Source organism: Netta rufina, assembly GCF_964035555.1.
Source record: "Netta rufina genome assembly, chromosome: 10".
In the NCBI taxonomy this organism is placed as follows: domain Eukaryota; kingdom Metazoa; phylum Chordata; class Aves; order Anseriformes; family Anatidae; genus Netta; species Netta rufina.
This window is the reverse complement of record NC_140133.1, coordinates 15,575,376-15,592,083: the sequence shown is the minus strand read 5'-3', so window position 1 is coordinate 15,592,083 and position 16,708 is coordinate 15,575,376. Positions and strand designations below refer to the sequence as shown.

General features: G+C 47.3%; 1 protein-coding gene across 3 annotated transcripts in view; it reads left to right on the top strand.

Moving 5' to 3' along the window:
* Positions 1 to 16,708, top strand: part of CADPS (calcium dependent secretion activator) — a gene marked incomplete at both ends in the record, with an annotated part of 194,308 nt that overhangs the window by 113,235 nt on the left and 64,365 nt on the right. For 2 of the 3 annotated variants that reach the window (XM_084292520.1, XM_084292521.1), the window contains 3 exons: positions 656 to 792; positions 6,058 to 6,245; positions 16,465 to 16,566. In XM_084292520.1, the coding sequence (XP_084148646.1) occupies positions 656 to 792; positions 6,058 to 6,245; positions 16,465 to 16,566 (427 nt within the window). The remainder of the gene's footprint in view (positions 1 to 655; positions 793 to 6,057; positions 6,246 to 16,464; positions 16,567 to 16,708) is intronic. The other variant, XM_084292522.1, reaches the window with a different exon arrangement.

The window sequence follows — 16,708 nt, the reverse complement described above, 5'->3', positions numbered from 1 at the left end:
TGGCAGCTCCAGCGTGCTATCAGGTTACCTCCTCAGTGATAACAAACTACACATCAATTTAACTTATTAGCAATGCTTAAAAGAGCGTCTTTTTATTTCTTGGAGGTAGCATTTAAAGTCGCCGTTAGAAAAAATTGCCCTGGGAGGCAAACATTGGCATTTGGAAAAAGAACAATGTAAATGGTTTGATACCTAGAAAACCTAGTAAATTTAGAGAAAAAATGCTACAGCTATAACTTCACTAGAATGGCAGAATCTATTATAATTAACCACAACTAACTAAATAGGAACTAATTTACTTCTGTGAGCCAAAACTCTGTTAATTGATAGCGCATTGTAAGATACAGAGTAAGTTATTTGGTTTGTGTTCTGGTTTTAAGTACAGAATAAATGCACTATAACGAGCCGTTGACACGATGTTAATTCTAAAATCTTTTGCCTAAATGCAATAAGATCGTCCATAACTGATGCAAGTTGACAATGGGAGGTGAAGATCGTTTATGTAGCCTGCAAAGAGAAATGTTAATGGCAATGTAGGGAAGAAGAGATATTTAGCTTTCATGCTTCATACTGTATATTTTTCTGTTGTATTTGTCAACTGAAATATGTTATATCTCTCTAAATGGTGTCTTTCTCTATATGTATAAATGAACAGATGCAGATAGAGCTCAAAAGCATGGCATGGATGAATTTATCTCTTCCAATCCCTGTAACTTTGACCACGCTTCACTCTTTGAGATGGTTCAGCGCCTCACTTTGGACCACAGACTTAATGATTCCTATTCTTGTCTGGCAAGTATATTCTTTGGTCTCTAGTGATATAAACACCAAGCAGCAAAGTCAAAGCTAGTGCGAGTGGGGGCTAATCCCCCTGTTGCTGGAAGATTGACTTCTGTTTACACCAGGTTTGAATTTGGGCCAGAGGTATTTTCTTTTTGAGAGGCTACCTCCAGTGATCTGACTGCTGTTCTTCTCCAGTAGCACTGTCTTTATCGTTTCTGTTTGCAATGTTTAAAATGTTTCCTTCTGCAAAGACAAATTCCTCTGTGGGGACGTGCAGTAGAGAGCAGAAGCAGTGTTTTGCAGCTTCCCATGCTGCCTTCCAGAGTCTTATGGATGAAATTGCAGGGGAAAGATGAAGGTCTGGTACCACCTCCCATGTTAGTGGAGTCACTACAGGAATAGCCATGGCCCAGCTTTGTGTCTGAGTATGGGCAGGGATCCCGAGCAGGTAACAGGTGGGACTAGGTGGATAACTGCAGGGATCCAGTGGTCAGTCCTTGCTCACACAGTCGCATGCCCATCCTGATTATTCCATGAGCACAGGTCGCAGCTCTCAGGCCACTGCCGTACAACGTGCTCTATATGTTGGTGGCACCGAGGTGCTCCAGGACAGCTTGTAGTTTTGGCTGGGGTGCAGTGCTTGGGGGCTGCAAGGCAGTGTGAGGATTTACATGACAAATAACCTTCACCACTACAACTTGAACACTGAATTTCCAGTGGTTTTGGTGAGAAGAATGAAGAAACTCTTAGTCTTTGAGAAAATAACAGGATGAAACTTCTATAGAGGGGTTGGATGAGGCCTGAAAGGCATGGGACAGATCCCGACCTGCTGCCCTCCTCATGCTGCACAGAAATCCCCATAATGGGGTGTCATCACTGGCTTCTTCAGCAGAAGGACCACCCCATGCCAGTAGTCTCCACCTTTTGCCATCTGTGCAGTTCCTGGAGCTGGCCCTGTTGAGTGGCTTTCCATTAAAAGCAGCAAAATGAGAACGCAGCTGAGCCAGTAAGCCTGTCAGGCTCCAACCTTGTCCTCCAAGTGCCCCTCCATCAGGGTGCTCCTCCCATCTGCTCAGCTCCTTGCACCGCACACAAGGGTTGATCTCAGAAAGATCCCGTAAATGCCAGCAGCAGCAGTGAGTTACCACCTTCCTAGTGAGAGGCAGGGCTAGGAGGAGCGGTTGTGGATGTCCCCTGAGGTAAGGATGGGCTGGGGGAAGGCTGCAGTGTGCACCTGACCTGCAGATCCCCAGGTGCTATAAGTAGGCTCGGTGCGAGCGTCGGCTGACCTGCCACGAGTTTCTCACCGGTTCCATTGAGGTCTTTGCTCCAGCAGGCAGTGGGTTTGGCATGCAGCTTCTGCTCCGCACGCATGGCTGGCACGAGGAAGACCATCCCCATCCATGCATGCCTGACAGGTTGGCTTGCAGCTGGTGTGTCTCTGTGCAGCCTCGGACCTGGTGGGAGAGCTGAGGCCTTTGAATTAAAGTCATGGCTGAAGGAGAGTCACGAGGCCGCCACTGGAAATTATTAATAATGTTTCTCTTCAAGACACCCACCAGCCATACTTCTGCTTGTGATCAAGATGTTTAGACCCTTGCTAGAAACTACTGGAGTGATGGAGCTCCCCTCAGTACCAAGATTTGTGCCTCCTCAGAGCAGAGCATCACCAATTAACCGTCTTCTTTCAAATCACCCATTGCAGAGTGTTGTGAAGAAGAGAATAATGGGCTGTGCTCACTGCCTCTTGGATCTCACCTGCTTCTTTACTCTATTTTAGTATGGTTTTGTCCTAATTTTGAAGCTAAATCAGACTGATCACAAAATTTGAGTGCAACTGCAAGTTGAGTGCAACCCCTTTGCTCTTGAGGTGTTTGTGGGAAGCTGGTGATACCCTTGTGCTGGCTTGCCTGTAGGAGCTGGGAGCCTGTGGTAAGCCTGCCCTGTCCCCTCTGTGTGCTGCTGGGCGATTGTTATTCTTCCTACAGGATGTTCACGTGCAAGGTCCTGAAGAGTTTTGTCTTGTCACACGTCTTGTTTTCTGCTGCGGACATGGAAGTGCCAGGGAAGACTTAGCCAGACACGGTGGCTTACCCTGACACAGAGAATAGCTCAGCTTTGCCTCCTTTCCGTGGAACCAGGTTAAACAATGTTATTGTGAGCCCACTCGCTGGCTGAGCCAGGCATCCCTATGAAAACAAACAGGCTGTCTGACTAATCTCAGCTAGTGCAGAAGTGATGTTTGCTGGCAGAGAGCACCGTGCTGGGAAAGGGGAAGAGCGTCGTCGGCATTGCTTTCCGAGGCTCTTGCCCATCATCCTCAAGCTGAATGCACAATTGCTTTCACAGCTCTTCCTGGACTTTCTGATAGGAAAAGAGCGTGCAGCTCTTCCAGCTTAATACCAACCCCACAAATGCATGGATTTCTGCTTGGACATTCGTGTTATTTCTGAGACTGCCCTTCAACTCTTCCCAAGACATCCCAACCTACTGCCAGCATTTGGCTTGTGCAACGAGATGCCTACTGGAGCAGTATTTCCCATGATGTGTCAGTATTTGTGGGATTCATATCACACCGCACCGCATTTACCAAGAGGTGGTCTTCTGGAGAGCCCGGTCTAGCAGAGATGATGTGTGAAGGGGTCACATGAAAAGGCCCAGAAAGCAGGTTACCAAAATTATACTGTCTGTTTCTTCCCCTGGGAAATGAGAAAATACAGCTATTGAGAAGTGAAATTTTTTTCTCAGAAATCCTGGTTTTCACAGAAACTGCATTTTGCATTGGAAAAATCTCCAGTGATTGACCAAGTCTTGCCTTACCTAGCTGAAAAGCTCCCACTGCACTCCCCACTGGGGCCAGGAGCACATGGCATCATTGAGATGATCAGCTTCTCAAACAGTCAGCTGAGCTCCTAGCACTCTACAGCCTTCTTCCAATGTCCCCTCTACATTTCTCCATGCCACTGAAGACCATCTGGGAGCCCAAACTGAGCTACACCTAGCTGTGTTGGGTTGAAACACCCCGTGCGTCACTATCAGTTGCGTTTGCCAGACTGGCTGGTTGTCAGTTGGTTGTGCCAGGCAAACCTTAATCAAGAGCCAGGATCTGCCTAAAGATGTGGGGGATTTGTCTGAATACAGCCTTTTATTCAAACCTTAAATTCTTTTCTGGGGCCGTGGGGAGCAGTTTTTATGGCCCCTTTGTAGCTCTGTTCAGGATTTTTATTTCATACCTCTGCCATGCAAAAGGAAACCTTCTGGTCTTCCTGGGCTCCAGATCTACCTGTAGTTTCCTTGGGTGTGCTCTCATGAGGTGTCAAGGTATGAGGTTTATTAGTGAACCTCTGAGCTTCTGCTCAGGCTTCCCTTTGCTGAGCCATGGGAGCGATCTTAAGTGTTTGCCCCAGTCCCTTCTGTCTGACCAAGGAGCAGCACTTCTCAGACCCTGGTGCAGGGGAGCGATGAGATGCACTCCTGCTCACCAGGTGTAGCCTCCTGCTTCCTTCACCCCAAACTCCAGGCCTGACTCCAGGGGAGTTAGTGCCAGCCTTCCCACTGATGTCAGTGGTGCCAAGATTTCACCCTGTAGGAAGGACAAAGTCCTTTGTGTATATATTATGTGAATAGAAGAATTTAAACCTCATTTCTACCCCAGTAACCAAATGCACACATCTTTTTATTTCAGAGCAGTTGCAGCATTTCTATATTTTTATCATACCAAATCACCAAAGACTTGTGTGAAAAGACACAAGGTGAAGAGGAGGTCCAAGGATGTAGCAAACAGGCAACATAAAGAAGTCCAGAATCAAGCACAATACCACTAACCAAAAAGCAAATAAAAATATCACTAAAAGCAGTGAAAGCAAATATACCCCTCCCAAAAAATAGCCTTCCAGAGTGCTGTCCCATCTGCATTGTTCTGTGTCTTCATTTTGAAATGTGCACTTCCAGTGATCCCAGAACTGTAGCTACTCCCTATATCTATCATTTTCCCCTCATTATTTTAATTCTTTTCTCAATCTGTTTTGGAGTTGGCCCAATAAGGATGAGCAAATCCTTCTCTATGTCTTTGAGCTCTTAATTGATATTTCTTCAACTCTTTTCAAAGCAGCTATTTTGGCATCTAGAAAAGATTTGGTGTCATCTGAGTGGTAGAAAATATATTTTAATCTTTCACAGCAGTGTTGTTTCTAAGATGTAGCATTTGGGGTAACAGATGGGGTGGCAAAGAAGTTGCCTATAGGGGCAGTGCTCTGCCTCAACTACTCTCCCGCCCGCTGCAGGAACTTTTCAATTAAACGATGAAAGATTTTGCAGCTTGATGCATTCCAGAGCTGCGTCTTAGCAATTGTTTAGCACCCAAATTTCCATGTAAATATTGACGGTTTTGCAGCATTTTGAAAATCTACGGTCTACAAGAATATTCTCGTTCTCACTAGCGCCTTCGCTGAAGGCAGAGGCGCGCTCGGCCCCGGCTGTCCTGGGACGCTCGCCGGAGCGCCGTGCCGTCCCCTCGCAGGGCACCATGTCCTCCTCGGGAGCATGGACGTTGCACCATGTGTCACTAGGCCTTTAGGACTCACAGACAGCAGTCGTTGGAGGTTTCAGGATGTGTAAAGAAACCGTGCCCGTGAGCCGAGCTCATGTTTGCTGCGACGCCAAGGAGCGCTGACCTGCCGGCTGGTGGGCGATCTCAGAGCGCAGCGCCGAGGGTACACAACAAGGACGATGTGACACGTCCCCGTGTGATGCCGTGGAGCTGCCTTCCTCCGTCTTCAGGATGTCCCTACGTGCCAGATGCAAGAGAAGCCGTTGTTCAGTGTAATCTTCCCTGTTCTCCCCCAGATCACTCTTCTCCGTCCTGGCCAAATGTGCAGTCCCTTCCCCAGAATGAGATCACTGTTTCATGTTGCTTAAATAATCAAATCTTTGTCATCTCTTTAAAGGTGTGAATCTTTTTTTTTTTTCTTTTTTCCTTTTTTTTTTTTTTGCTAGACACTGACATGAACTGGCCTCACTTTTCAGCATTTTAAATGACATTTTCTGTTAATGGTAGCATAATGTATTTCTGTTAACAGTTGCACTGAGTATATGCTGTGATTAGGTGATGATATGCAGACTGTATTGTTTAAGAGTGACCTCTCTCCTTTTTCCTTAATGTAGCCTTAGGTTTGTATTTCTTTATTAGAACAGTTGACCACTACACCTCCACATCTGATAGCGTTTGTATTTAATAACCTATATTTAAAATCAAGTCTCTTTATTTCTAAACAGGGCTGGTTTAGTCCTGGCCAGGTCTTTGTGCTAGATGAGTATTGTGCACGTAATGGAGTGAGAGGCTGTCACAGACATCTCTGCTACCTCAGAGATTTGCTAGAGCGCGCAGAAAATGGAGCTATGATTGACCCCACCTTACTTCACTACAGCTTTGCCTTTTGTGCATCACATGTTCATGGCAACAGGTAAGGAATTATTTTTGGCTAGCAGCTCCCTGCCAGCAAGGGATGACTTTGTCAGATATAGGTTTCCTTGGATAATGCACAACAGTCCCCAATTTGTTTTCACATTGGATGTTTGGCAGCAGCGCTTCTAGTGGCATAGTCGGTTTGTTTGTTTGTTTCGTGACTTGTTTAATGTAAGCAAGAAAAATGCACGTAGGGGATCCAGAAATCGGGGTTTTTAACTTTCTTACCCAGGCACCTGCTAGATGCAGTTCTGGGCAAACTAGAGTTGACGTACATGTGACTGTCATGGGTTGAATATAATGGAAGTAAACAATATACTGCGCTGATTTAATTGCTGCGTGAGAGGAGCTGACAAGTTGCAGCAGTGAAATTTTCAGCAGTATCAAACTTCAGTGCACAGAAGTGCTCGAAGCCCTCGGGCACCTCTGTCTCTTCGGCAGGCGGCCTGACGTCAGCCTTGGAATTGCTTAGGCATAATTGGAAATTTTGTCTTGCTGCTGTTGCAAAGGAATTCCAGTTCCAGAAGCAGCCCATTCCTTTCTCTCAAATGTGGCAAATCTTTGGTGGTAGGGAGCGGAGCTATGCTTTTCCCTTTCCTATTTATTTCGTTGACAGCTGTGGTATGTATTGCAGCTTCTTTTTCTGGTTTGGTTTTGTTGTCTTTTCTGCTAAGTTGCACTGTACACTTGGAGATATTGCTCTCTATCCTGCAAATGCTGCTGAAGAAAGGAGTGTTATAAAATAATTATGTGTTTTCATAAGCCCTGTGATAAATAGCACCCTGATTTATGACACGCATTGCCCAGGTTTCACGTTGCAAGGCTGCCGCTTGCTTTGCAGTTAGTTTCATACATCTTGTCATGGAAACCGAGTCCTTGCTTCCTTAGTTTCTTTTTTAGTTATGACTTTCTTTTGCTCATTTGTTCCTTCTTTGCCAATTGTTCTTTGATTTCAGTTGTTTGCCTTTGGTTTAGTTTCCTTTTGTCTTGTTTTGTGCTTTTTATTTCATGCTTTTTTCTGTTTCTTCCACGTTTGCTGCTGGCCTCCCCCCGCCTGTCCCAATCACTCCCCAAAGCCACCACATGGCAGAGTTGCTTGGCGGGTCACAGCCAAACGCAGACGGCGAGGGGGGCAAAGTGTCTCATGCCTCTGCCGCTGAAGTGGAGACAAAAAAGGATTCCAAAAAGGAGTCCAAAAAAAGGAAAGATTCCAAATCCCAGCCGAATCCAGAGCCGAAAAGGTAAGCGAAGCGCGCAGTGCACAGCAGTGTGTTGTAGCTGGCGCCGGGCTCCTCGGTCACCGAGCACACTGGGCAGGCTGCGGGGCTGCAGCAGCCGGGGTCGGCCTCTGCTGGGACACCTTTGGGTGCCCTTGTCCCCCAGGCATCAGGGATCAGTGTGTTCCCGGCGTGTTCAGGGGACTGTGTGCAGACCTGGCCGCCCATAAAGCTCCCATCCATAGTCAGGAGGGAAGCTGCGTTGGGGACGCCACCTGGTTCGAAGCCCACTTTCTGGGAGTGTGTAATGGAGAGGAGGGTGGCTGCTGGTCACAGCTACCCCGTGTGCCTCTTCACAGGGTCCAGCACAACCACAGCCTCCTCTTCATCGGGTCAGTGGCAGGAGGTATCTGGTGGTGCCGTGGGGATGCCTTCCCACTGGGGCTGGAGAGCTGAGAGCTTGGCAAATCCATCCTGCTTCCAGCCTCATGGGATGCGCAGAGCCCAGTGCTGTGCCTGTGCTGGGACACAGCCAGGTGCTTCCAAATGGACAGCTGGGCTGTTAAATTTGGTTAAAATATTCCAAAAAAAGAAAGATGTGCTTCACCCTGACTTAGCTGTCTTTAGCCGATGGCTGACTCCAGGCCAGAAAGCTGACGGGACGTGCTCCCTCTCAGTCAGGACCTGAGCACTGCGGGGCTGCAGCATCGTGCTTCTCCCCGGGACCACGGGTGCACATGGCAAGGGTTTGGTGTGGAGACAGCGGGGTGCTGCATTTCCTGGCCTCTGCCACCAGGAAGTCATAAAGAACCACAGGGGGTCTGCGGGAGAAAATGTGACTCCGTGTCTTCCGTTTCTACTAACAGAAATCTGAATGGCGAAGTGGAAATGTTGTGATTTCTTTTCGGAAAGCTGCTTAGGCCACTTGCATCATGCACTGGAGAGCTGGCTGGCAGAGCACGCAGGGAAGCCAGTATTTATCTGTGCGGTGCTCATGGGCAGTTGTGGGGTGTGTGTAAAGCTGGGTTCACTTTCACTGCGTCCCTCCCTCCCACCTCCCACGTCCACGCATTGCTCATCACTTTAGGGCTAGCTGGGGGCCATCCTCTGCCCCGCAGACCTGTAGCTCACTGCAGAGCAGAAAAGTTCCCATGTGTTCTGTAGAGGCAGGAACGTGCCCGTGCTTGGGACAGCACCCAGCACCGCATCCGACAGCATCTCCCAGCAGATTCAAGTCAGGAGATGTCTTTCTGTTTAACAAAGGCTTCTTTTTTTTTTTCTGTCCAACCCAAGAAAGTGTTGATTTGACTGTCTCTGTAAGAGGAAGTTATTCCACTTTTCGACAGTAAAAAAAAAAAAAACAAAACAAAACAAAAAACACAAATGTTGGTTAGTTCAGCTTTCTCCAGAAGGAGGTTGGCTGTCAGTCAGAATATGCCACCCAGTAACGAAGGTCGAGCAGGGAGAGCACTCCATGTGGCTATCAATCTCCGGTATTAGCGGCAGACAGTGATGGAGCTGAGGTGGGCTGTCTGTTTGCATCACGTTTGTGTAAGGTCAGGCGGCCAGACACCAGTCGCTCGCAGTCAGCGGGGAGGTGCGGGGAGGCTGCGCTCGGACACCGGGGACAGCCCGGAGGTCGGGGCTGACAGGATGACAGGCGTCAGCACGGGGACGCTGCCTCGCCTGTCCGGCACCGCGGCACCCGGGACGGCAGCAGGGTGGCTGCTGCTGGAAATGCACCTCCAGCTTCGGGCTGACCCCGCCGCCGAGGCAGGTGACGCGGTCAAAGCAAGATTTTGGGGCTGGTGTGGAGCCCTGGTGCTTTAGATATAAGGATTTTTCTTTCCCTCCCTTTGGGCTCCTGTAGCTTATTCAGAGCCCTGAAAGCCTGACATAATCTCTCCAAAAAAAAAAGGGGGGCTGTAAATCACTGCCATTTGCATCACAGTCCCCTTATTTTTTCTGTTAATTTCATCCTTTTTGGAGTAAAACACGTGGTTAAATGGAAATTGCTTCTCCTGAGCCTTACCTCCTGCAGGTACCTGCATGTGCTATGCACAGGCTGTTGGAGGGGCAGGGGAAAGCAGTGAGCAAGCCAAGACTGCTAAATACCTGAACAATTTGCTGGTCCCAGTTCCTTGCTATTTACCAAAGCTGAAGAACTGGAGGTTTTTTGCTATTGTGGCCACCGGCGATTTCATAGAAGGGTTTTCTCAACTAGGTATCACTGGCTGCCTTTTTGAAAGTTCTGCTGTTATGCTGTTAGGATTTCTGATGTCTGTACCTACACGAAAGGCAAGAAACACGTAGCATTCAGACACCCAACAGCACCGGCTGTGTGTTTATTGATGTCTGTGTGCTTCTGGTACCATTACGACAGTATTGAGGCTGTCGCTTGCCTTTATCAACAGTCCTCAAAAAAGTAGCGGAGGCAAAAACAGGCAGGGTTTTAAGAAGACATAGCTTTAGCTAAAATAATGAAAGGGTTTACATGACCTCCAGGTCTTCTGCCTTCTGTTTCCATGTTCGTCTCCTCCCTGGCTTTCAAGGGGGACGGCAGTGCTCCTGCACCGTCTGACACGCAGGGAGCTGGTGTGGTGGAGGAGCCTTGTTCCTCCCTGTCTGTGCACGAGAGGCATTACAGAGCAGAGAACCAAGCTCAGCTTTCCCAGGCCCAAGTCGGTGCTGAGCCCTCCAACCTCCGTTTCTGTCCCTTTGGAAGCAATGTCACCTGGGGGTGACCTTGGTTCCACATGTGGCTTGTTTGGATTTAGCCATTTTGCTTTCTCTTTAAACGTTCAAGTTGGCACCAAAAGAGACTCTTTCCATCTTTGCTAATTTCAACCTTTTAAAAATAATTCGAAAATATTGAATGTGCGGAATGTGCAGTATTAGCAGACATGGAGCTTATCAAAATCAGGATGCCAGCCTGGATCCCCTGAAGTCTGATAGCATTATTCTTTGTGAGTTGTTTGGTGACTTTTGCCCAAAGTGCGAACAACTGCATCTCTCTGTTAAGTCTCTTGGTATGTCAGTGACCTGCCCTTTGCCCTCTGAGCTGTGTTATGCTTTGCAGCATAAAACTTTTTTTCAAGAAATAGCTCTCTCATTAGTGAGCATTAGCATGAGCTCCCCTTAGTTTTCATCAGCCGTAAGCCACCAGAAATAATATCATTGTCATAGACCTCGAGGAATTGAAAAGTCTGCATAACGTATTTATAACATTTCCTTTTATATTCTAATTGCCTATCTGGCTATTCCACATTACGGCAAGATTTCCATACAGCTAGTTAAAAAAAATAGACAAAAAAAAAAAAGGAGGGGGGGTATTTTTGGTCCTATAAAAGAAGTGATAAATCCATCAACACGTCCCTGCGCTCAGATGAGCAGCCCTGACTGCAGACCTCGCGGGGCGTAGCGCCGTAACCCCTCGTTAGGTGCCGGCTCCGTATCGCAGCCAGACCCGTGATGACACGGCATGCGTTGCGGCCGTCTGTCGGATACAATCCGGCATCGCCCGCGACCGGCAGACAACCGGCTCGGGCTGACGTGATTCGTTGCAATAGGTGTAGGATGGCAGTGCTCAGAAGCCATTCGGTTCAGCCGCGCGGCGTCAGGGCTGTGGATGGCACGTGAGGAGCGATGAGCCGTGACTCGGCGCTGGCGTGGAGGGGAGCAGGAGCGGGACGAAGGCAAGGATGGCAGGGCGAAGCGGCTCACACCTTGGGCAGCATCGAGGGAAGCCCCGAGGAGAGCAGGCGGAGGGCTGAGCCTAACAAAGGGCTTTCAACCGGCGTTGGGCGCGTGGCGTGAATTCCCGGAAGAAAGGGACGTCAGGCACAACTGGTGTTCGCTGAATAAGCGTTTTCAAGGGGTCTAACCAGGTGGATTTGTTCAGATCAGCTTTGCACGGGGTGATGAAGGAGGGCAGGACAGGCAGGGTGCTCCCGCCCGCATCCCAGTGCTGCGGCTGGACTGGTCCCCGTGCGGCCGGTGAGGCTGGCGCGGGCGAGTCCTCCCGCGAGGCAGCCTCCGAAAGCCATTCCTGACACACGCCGTCCAAGGCACTAATCATCCATGTTTACTGTATAGCTCATATGTGCTGCACCTGGCAAGCGGCAAGGGAGCTGAAGGCAGCACGTGTTTTATATTTGAGTTGTTACTTAAAAAATCAAATTATTTGCATCAGTTTTTGACATTGTTTTTTTTTCGTTGGCTCTGAACGCCAGGGCTCACAGTGCATGCAAAGATCTGTTTGCTACGTGTAAGCAATATTTTCCCCAGTAGAAAAAGTGTAGACAAGTTAAACATAAAAGGTGTAAAAGATGATCTGTCTTTTCAGTCGTAAGCCGCCATGGTATTTCATGCAGGCTTATGTCAAAGAGATTAACCCACTGGAGCTATACTGTATATTTATAATTGCATACAAATGCGTGCTATTGCTTCATAGATTAGTCTTTGTTAAAAATCATTTTGATATATTTGTTTTAGCAGCATAACTAGCCCTGGGGGCACTGGGTATAATTAGAAAAGGGCATGGGGGGAGGCGGGGCTTGTAGAATAAAGCAGTGGCCTTAGGATCACAGGTCCTAATTATAATTTATAATTAACCCTGGAATTTGCACAAACCATCCAAGCTAAACAAGGACTATCGTTTTCGCTGTTTAAATTGCAACCCCTTTTCTAATTTCACCACCTGCTTTGTTGATGTTGTTGTTTTTGTGGCTTAAAACTTAAAAACAAGGAGGGATTAGGAAAACAGCATTTAAAAGTTTTCATATGAAATATTTACGTTCTGAGTTGACTAGGTTTGAGCCAACATAATGAATCCGCAGCAGAAGGAGTGATCTGAAACTTGTTTACTTATAATTAAAATTTTCCTTATTTATTTTTCTTGCCTTTTTTGCCCTTCTGCTTTCCTCTCTGCCCACAACTTATGCCGTGCACCTCAAGTGTCCGTGAACAGGAGCTGTAGATAACCAGACGAAATGGTGTCTCCACTCAGATGGGGACGTTTGTGCTGTATGTGGACCTGAGCTCATAAACCCAGACCCATTTGTGCCTCTGCACATACCACGTACGAGAGCAGAGCTATTTTTCACCATTTTGCTCTTACCTCATTGCCCATCACTGTTTAGCCCACTGCTAGGAGGACGTGGCTGTGCACTGTGTGTGAGCACGTTTGTTTCCCGTGGCTGCGTTCGAGCCAGCCTGCCGCAGAAATGCTGCCTGCTGGAGGAGTTGGTGAGGCTGCCCACCAGATCAAGTATCAAATAGAAAAGTTGAGCTGGAGATCTTTGTTGAAAAGAAAATCACCAGTAAGCATCAGGACGAGCTGGTGAGACCTAAACTTCTCTTGCAGATTTTTTTCAGCCCCATCAGCCATGTACTCGAATTGTCTAGAGCACAGAAGTGAATCTTAAATTATCGCAATGCTAAGCTATATACCCTTTGTGTTCTTGCGAAGGGAAAATAAATATGTTCCCTCAAAAAGATTGCATTTTCAAAGTATATTTGACTTGCATATTTAATTAGGTTTCAAAATTATCCAGCTAATAAATTAAGTGCAAGGCTTTTGGTGGTGTTTTTCCAGTTCTATGTATATCCTGCATTTGTCACTAATTAATGAGTCCCTAATGCTTCAGCTTCTGGGAAGATGAGCAACAAAGATTAACATAACTAGTAAATCCGAAGATGTGCAGCTGGGTTATAGTATTTGAAATTTGACAAAAACATGGGAAGTATTATTATTTGTGACATGGCTCAAGATGGGGGATTGTGAGGAAAGCAAAGATGACAGAACTGGTGCTAACCACTGTGACAACAACTTGAAAAGCAGCCGACATGACATCTTTCCTATCATGCTGCCGAAAATGTCAACTTTGTGAAGGACAGTGAGAAAATGGTTTGCCAAAAATTTGAAAGGTAGATTCAAGAGATGCTCATCATGTCAGATGCAATATAGTCCACAGCTGGGTGAGAAAGGGAGTCCTTGCAGTGGTGATGGCTCTCGGTTGGCAGGCCCTTCCAGACATCCGCGCTGCTCCAAAAATGGCTACAGCTGACCTGTAGATTGTCTCAACTTTGCAGGAGCATGATACGGGAGGGCGGCGTGCCACTTACACTGCACGGCAGGCCCTGTGTGACAGAGAGGTGGCCAAGGCCACCGGACTGGACATCTCACTGCCTCACGGCGAGCCAGCGGCCGTGGGCTGAGCATGGGGGGAGCAGGCCTCTCGCCTGCCTGGGCTGGGTTTGCATCTCTATGAAGGTGGAGGGACGTGGTGACAGAGCTGTTTTGGCCAGGACTTCATTCCCCAAACCCTTCCTTCTTCTTTGTGTGGGTCAGTGCTTTAAAAGCAGGGCTTCCAGAGCCACACCGCTCAACCCCAACACAGCCCATGGTGGTATGTCAGCAGGCGTCAGGGGCCCCACACCACTCGTTACGTGCTAATAGCCAGTTCTGACAAAACTGAAGCCCTTAAATACAGTGAGAAGCTATGATTTGGGTGGACAGGCTGCGACCCAACCTGAGCTGTCAGATACGGGCTTGATCCTGCCTTTATCAGCGTCAGCAGTGAGTCGCCCAGATCTTTGCATACAGAGCTGTTTGTGTTTTGTGTTTTTTTTTTTTTCACACACCACTGCACGCTGCTTTCAATTAAATCCCTTGAATATATATTTTTAAAGCTGACGATGATTTTAAAAGCAGCCTGGATGCTTACTGTCCTCTCTGGGAGAAGACTTCATCCAGACCCACGTAGGTAACCGCAGCTCCCTCCAGCCTGTCAGTAAATCTCGCCGTCGGAGGTTGCTGACCCTGCAAAGGGTAATACAACTTTCAGACCATTTCCAGTCCACCAGCAAATCACTGCCAGGGCAGGCGGCTTTCACTGCCTCGTTTGTCAGCGCTGACACAATTAACCCAGTGACACCGCGAGTTGTTACGGGTACGGGGCGAGAACTGGGTGCCAAAAGTCAAATGAGGGTTTCAACCTTGCCCCTTGGTGCACAGCGTTTATCGCTGTCTGTCCCGAATTACCTGCTCCTCTGCTTGGCAGCAAACCCGGCACTACGAGGTGCACAGCATAACAAAAGGCAGGGACGTATCTGTCTGAGTGTTAAATATCTTATGGAATTTTGGAAAAAAAATATATTAAGCATCTTCAGACATTAAATTTTGCTCAATATCTAATTTTTTTCTTTTTTTTTCTTTTTTTTTCTTTTTTTTTCTTTTCTTTTTTTCTTGTGGCTTGCTCATTTCTTCAAAATAACCGGTCCTAATTAGGTACTAATGAGACCAGATCCATACTTCCAAAAATGTTTATGAAATGTATTCCCTAGATAAGACATTTTATCTAAGTTTTAGCCTAAATCTTTTTCCTTTTTTTTTTTCTTAATGCACAACTGAATTTGGCAAACAGTCAAATAACAATTTCTGATGAAATGCTATTTAAATTTAAATACATCCCCTGATATTCAAGTATTTTTTATGTCCATATTGTAAGTTTTATTTAATGTATATTTAGATTTAAGAATATGCCATGAATATCGTGTAACGTTTGCTAGTTACTCTCCTGAAATGTTTTAATCATTTATTCACCTGTACTGGAATACCAGAGTTTGTATTTATGATATTGAGAGCTTACTAAATACAGGGTCAAGGAGAAATGATTGTACAGATTTTATTGCTTTTCATTTTTATCGTTTTTTTTTTTTCCTCCTAAGTTTAGGGCCTTTGATTCTTTAAGAGGAAAATAAAGCCAACCAATTAACCCCTGACAGGAGGTTCATTAGAAGCTTTGTAATCCCTTGCCAAGTCTTTTGTATAACCAAACCAGTCTAGTGCTGAGGATTTATGCAGCTTAGGCTGAACACTGGAGGAGGCCTTTAAGTAAGAACATTTGTTCAATTTTAAGACGCCTTACATTACCTACGGAGAGCCTGTGCCAGCAGAGTTGCCCAGGAGTACACAAATCCGTAGACTTTGCTCGTCGGGAATGGGGAGCGGCGCTGCCGATTGTCTGGCTCGCCGGTCCCTTTGGCGGCTGGATTAGGCGCGCTCCTCTCCCTGCCTTCCTCTGCAGCGAGCTTTGCCGTGGGGCTGCGGGGGGAAGGAGGGCACGGCTGCTTTCAGCTCACGGCTGGGGCTGCATCGGCGGAGGGATGGGCGCGGGAGCACGGGGACACCCGTCACGGCCCCGGCAGCGCCCTCTGCACACTGTGCTCGGTGACAGACGAGGAGCATCCGAGGCAGCGGAGCCTGGGGTCTTACAATGCACTCCTGTGCACGCACCAAATGCCAGAGAGTAGTAACTCGTACTCCCTGAAATTCGGTGGTATCGCGTGTTGATTTTTATCCCTCGCACTGAAATGAATGAGAAGGCATTGCGTTTTCAGGTATCAAATACTCAGCGCTCTCTAGGTGCATTTCAGCAGAGTGTATTGAAGGTGGTTCGCTTCGGGAAATTATTGTAATAAGGTGATTCAGTGGTTCTGAAGGAGTGCAGGATTTTACAGTCTGTTCGTATATAAGGCTGTTGTCGATATTCTTTACACTGTGAATTGTGTTAAATTAGCAGCTGAATTTTTCTGCAGAAATGAAGTCCATATTTTGCCAGCAGTGGGCCCAATCCTGCGGTGGAAGCTGGCATTGTGCTCCTTGTTATATACCTACATTTAAGAGGGGATTCTGTTTTTTAAGGTTTTCCTGTCACAGAAAAAAAAAAATAAAAATAAAAGAAAGAGGAGGGTGTGGGGGGGAGTCCACGTACAGATTATCATTCTGAGAGGGGGGTTATTTCTTGCTGTCTTGCTTTCTGATACCTTTGCGGTCATGCTGCTGTGACCGCCGTGTCTCGGCTTGGCACATGCCCTGTCCTGGGTCTAATGGCTGGTGACATCTGCGTCCCAACCTGCAGCATGTGCTTTGCTGTGCAGATGATTTCCCAGGGTCGTGAAGTGGAGCCTGAGTCATTCACGGCATTTCTCCTTCAGGCCAGACGGGATAGGAACGGTAACCGTAGATGAGAAAGAGCGATTCGAAGAGATCAAGGAGCGGCTGCGTTTGCTTCTGGAGAATCAGATCACGCATTTTAGGTAAAGGCAGAGACCCCAGGCTGAAGGGGAGAGGACTGATTTCCTCCAAACTCCCTCCTATAACCAGCAAAGCCAAAAGGCAGGTTTTGAATGCATGCGGGAATCCTGCATGAGTGGCACAGACCTAAGCAGGGCAGTGTTT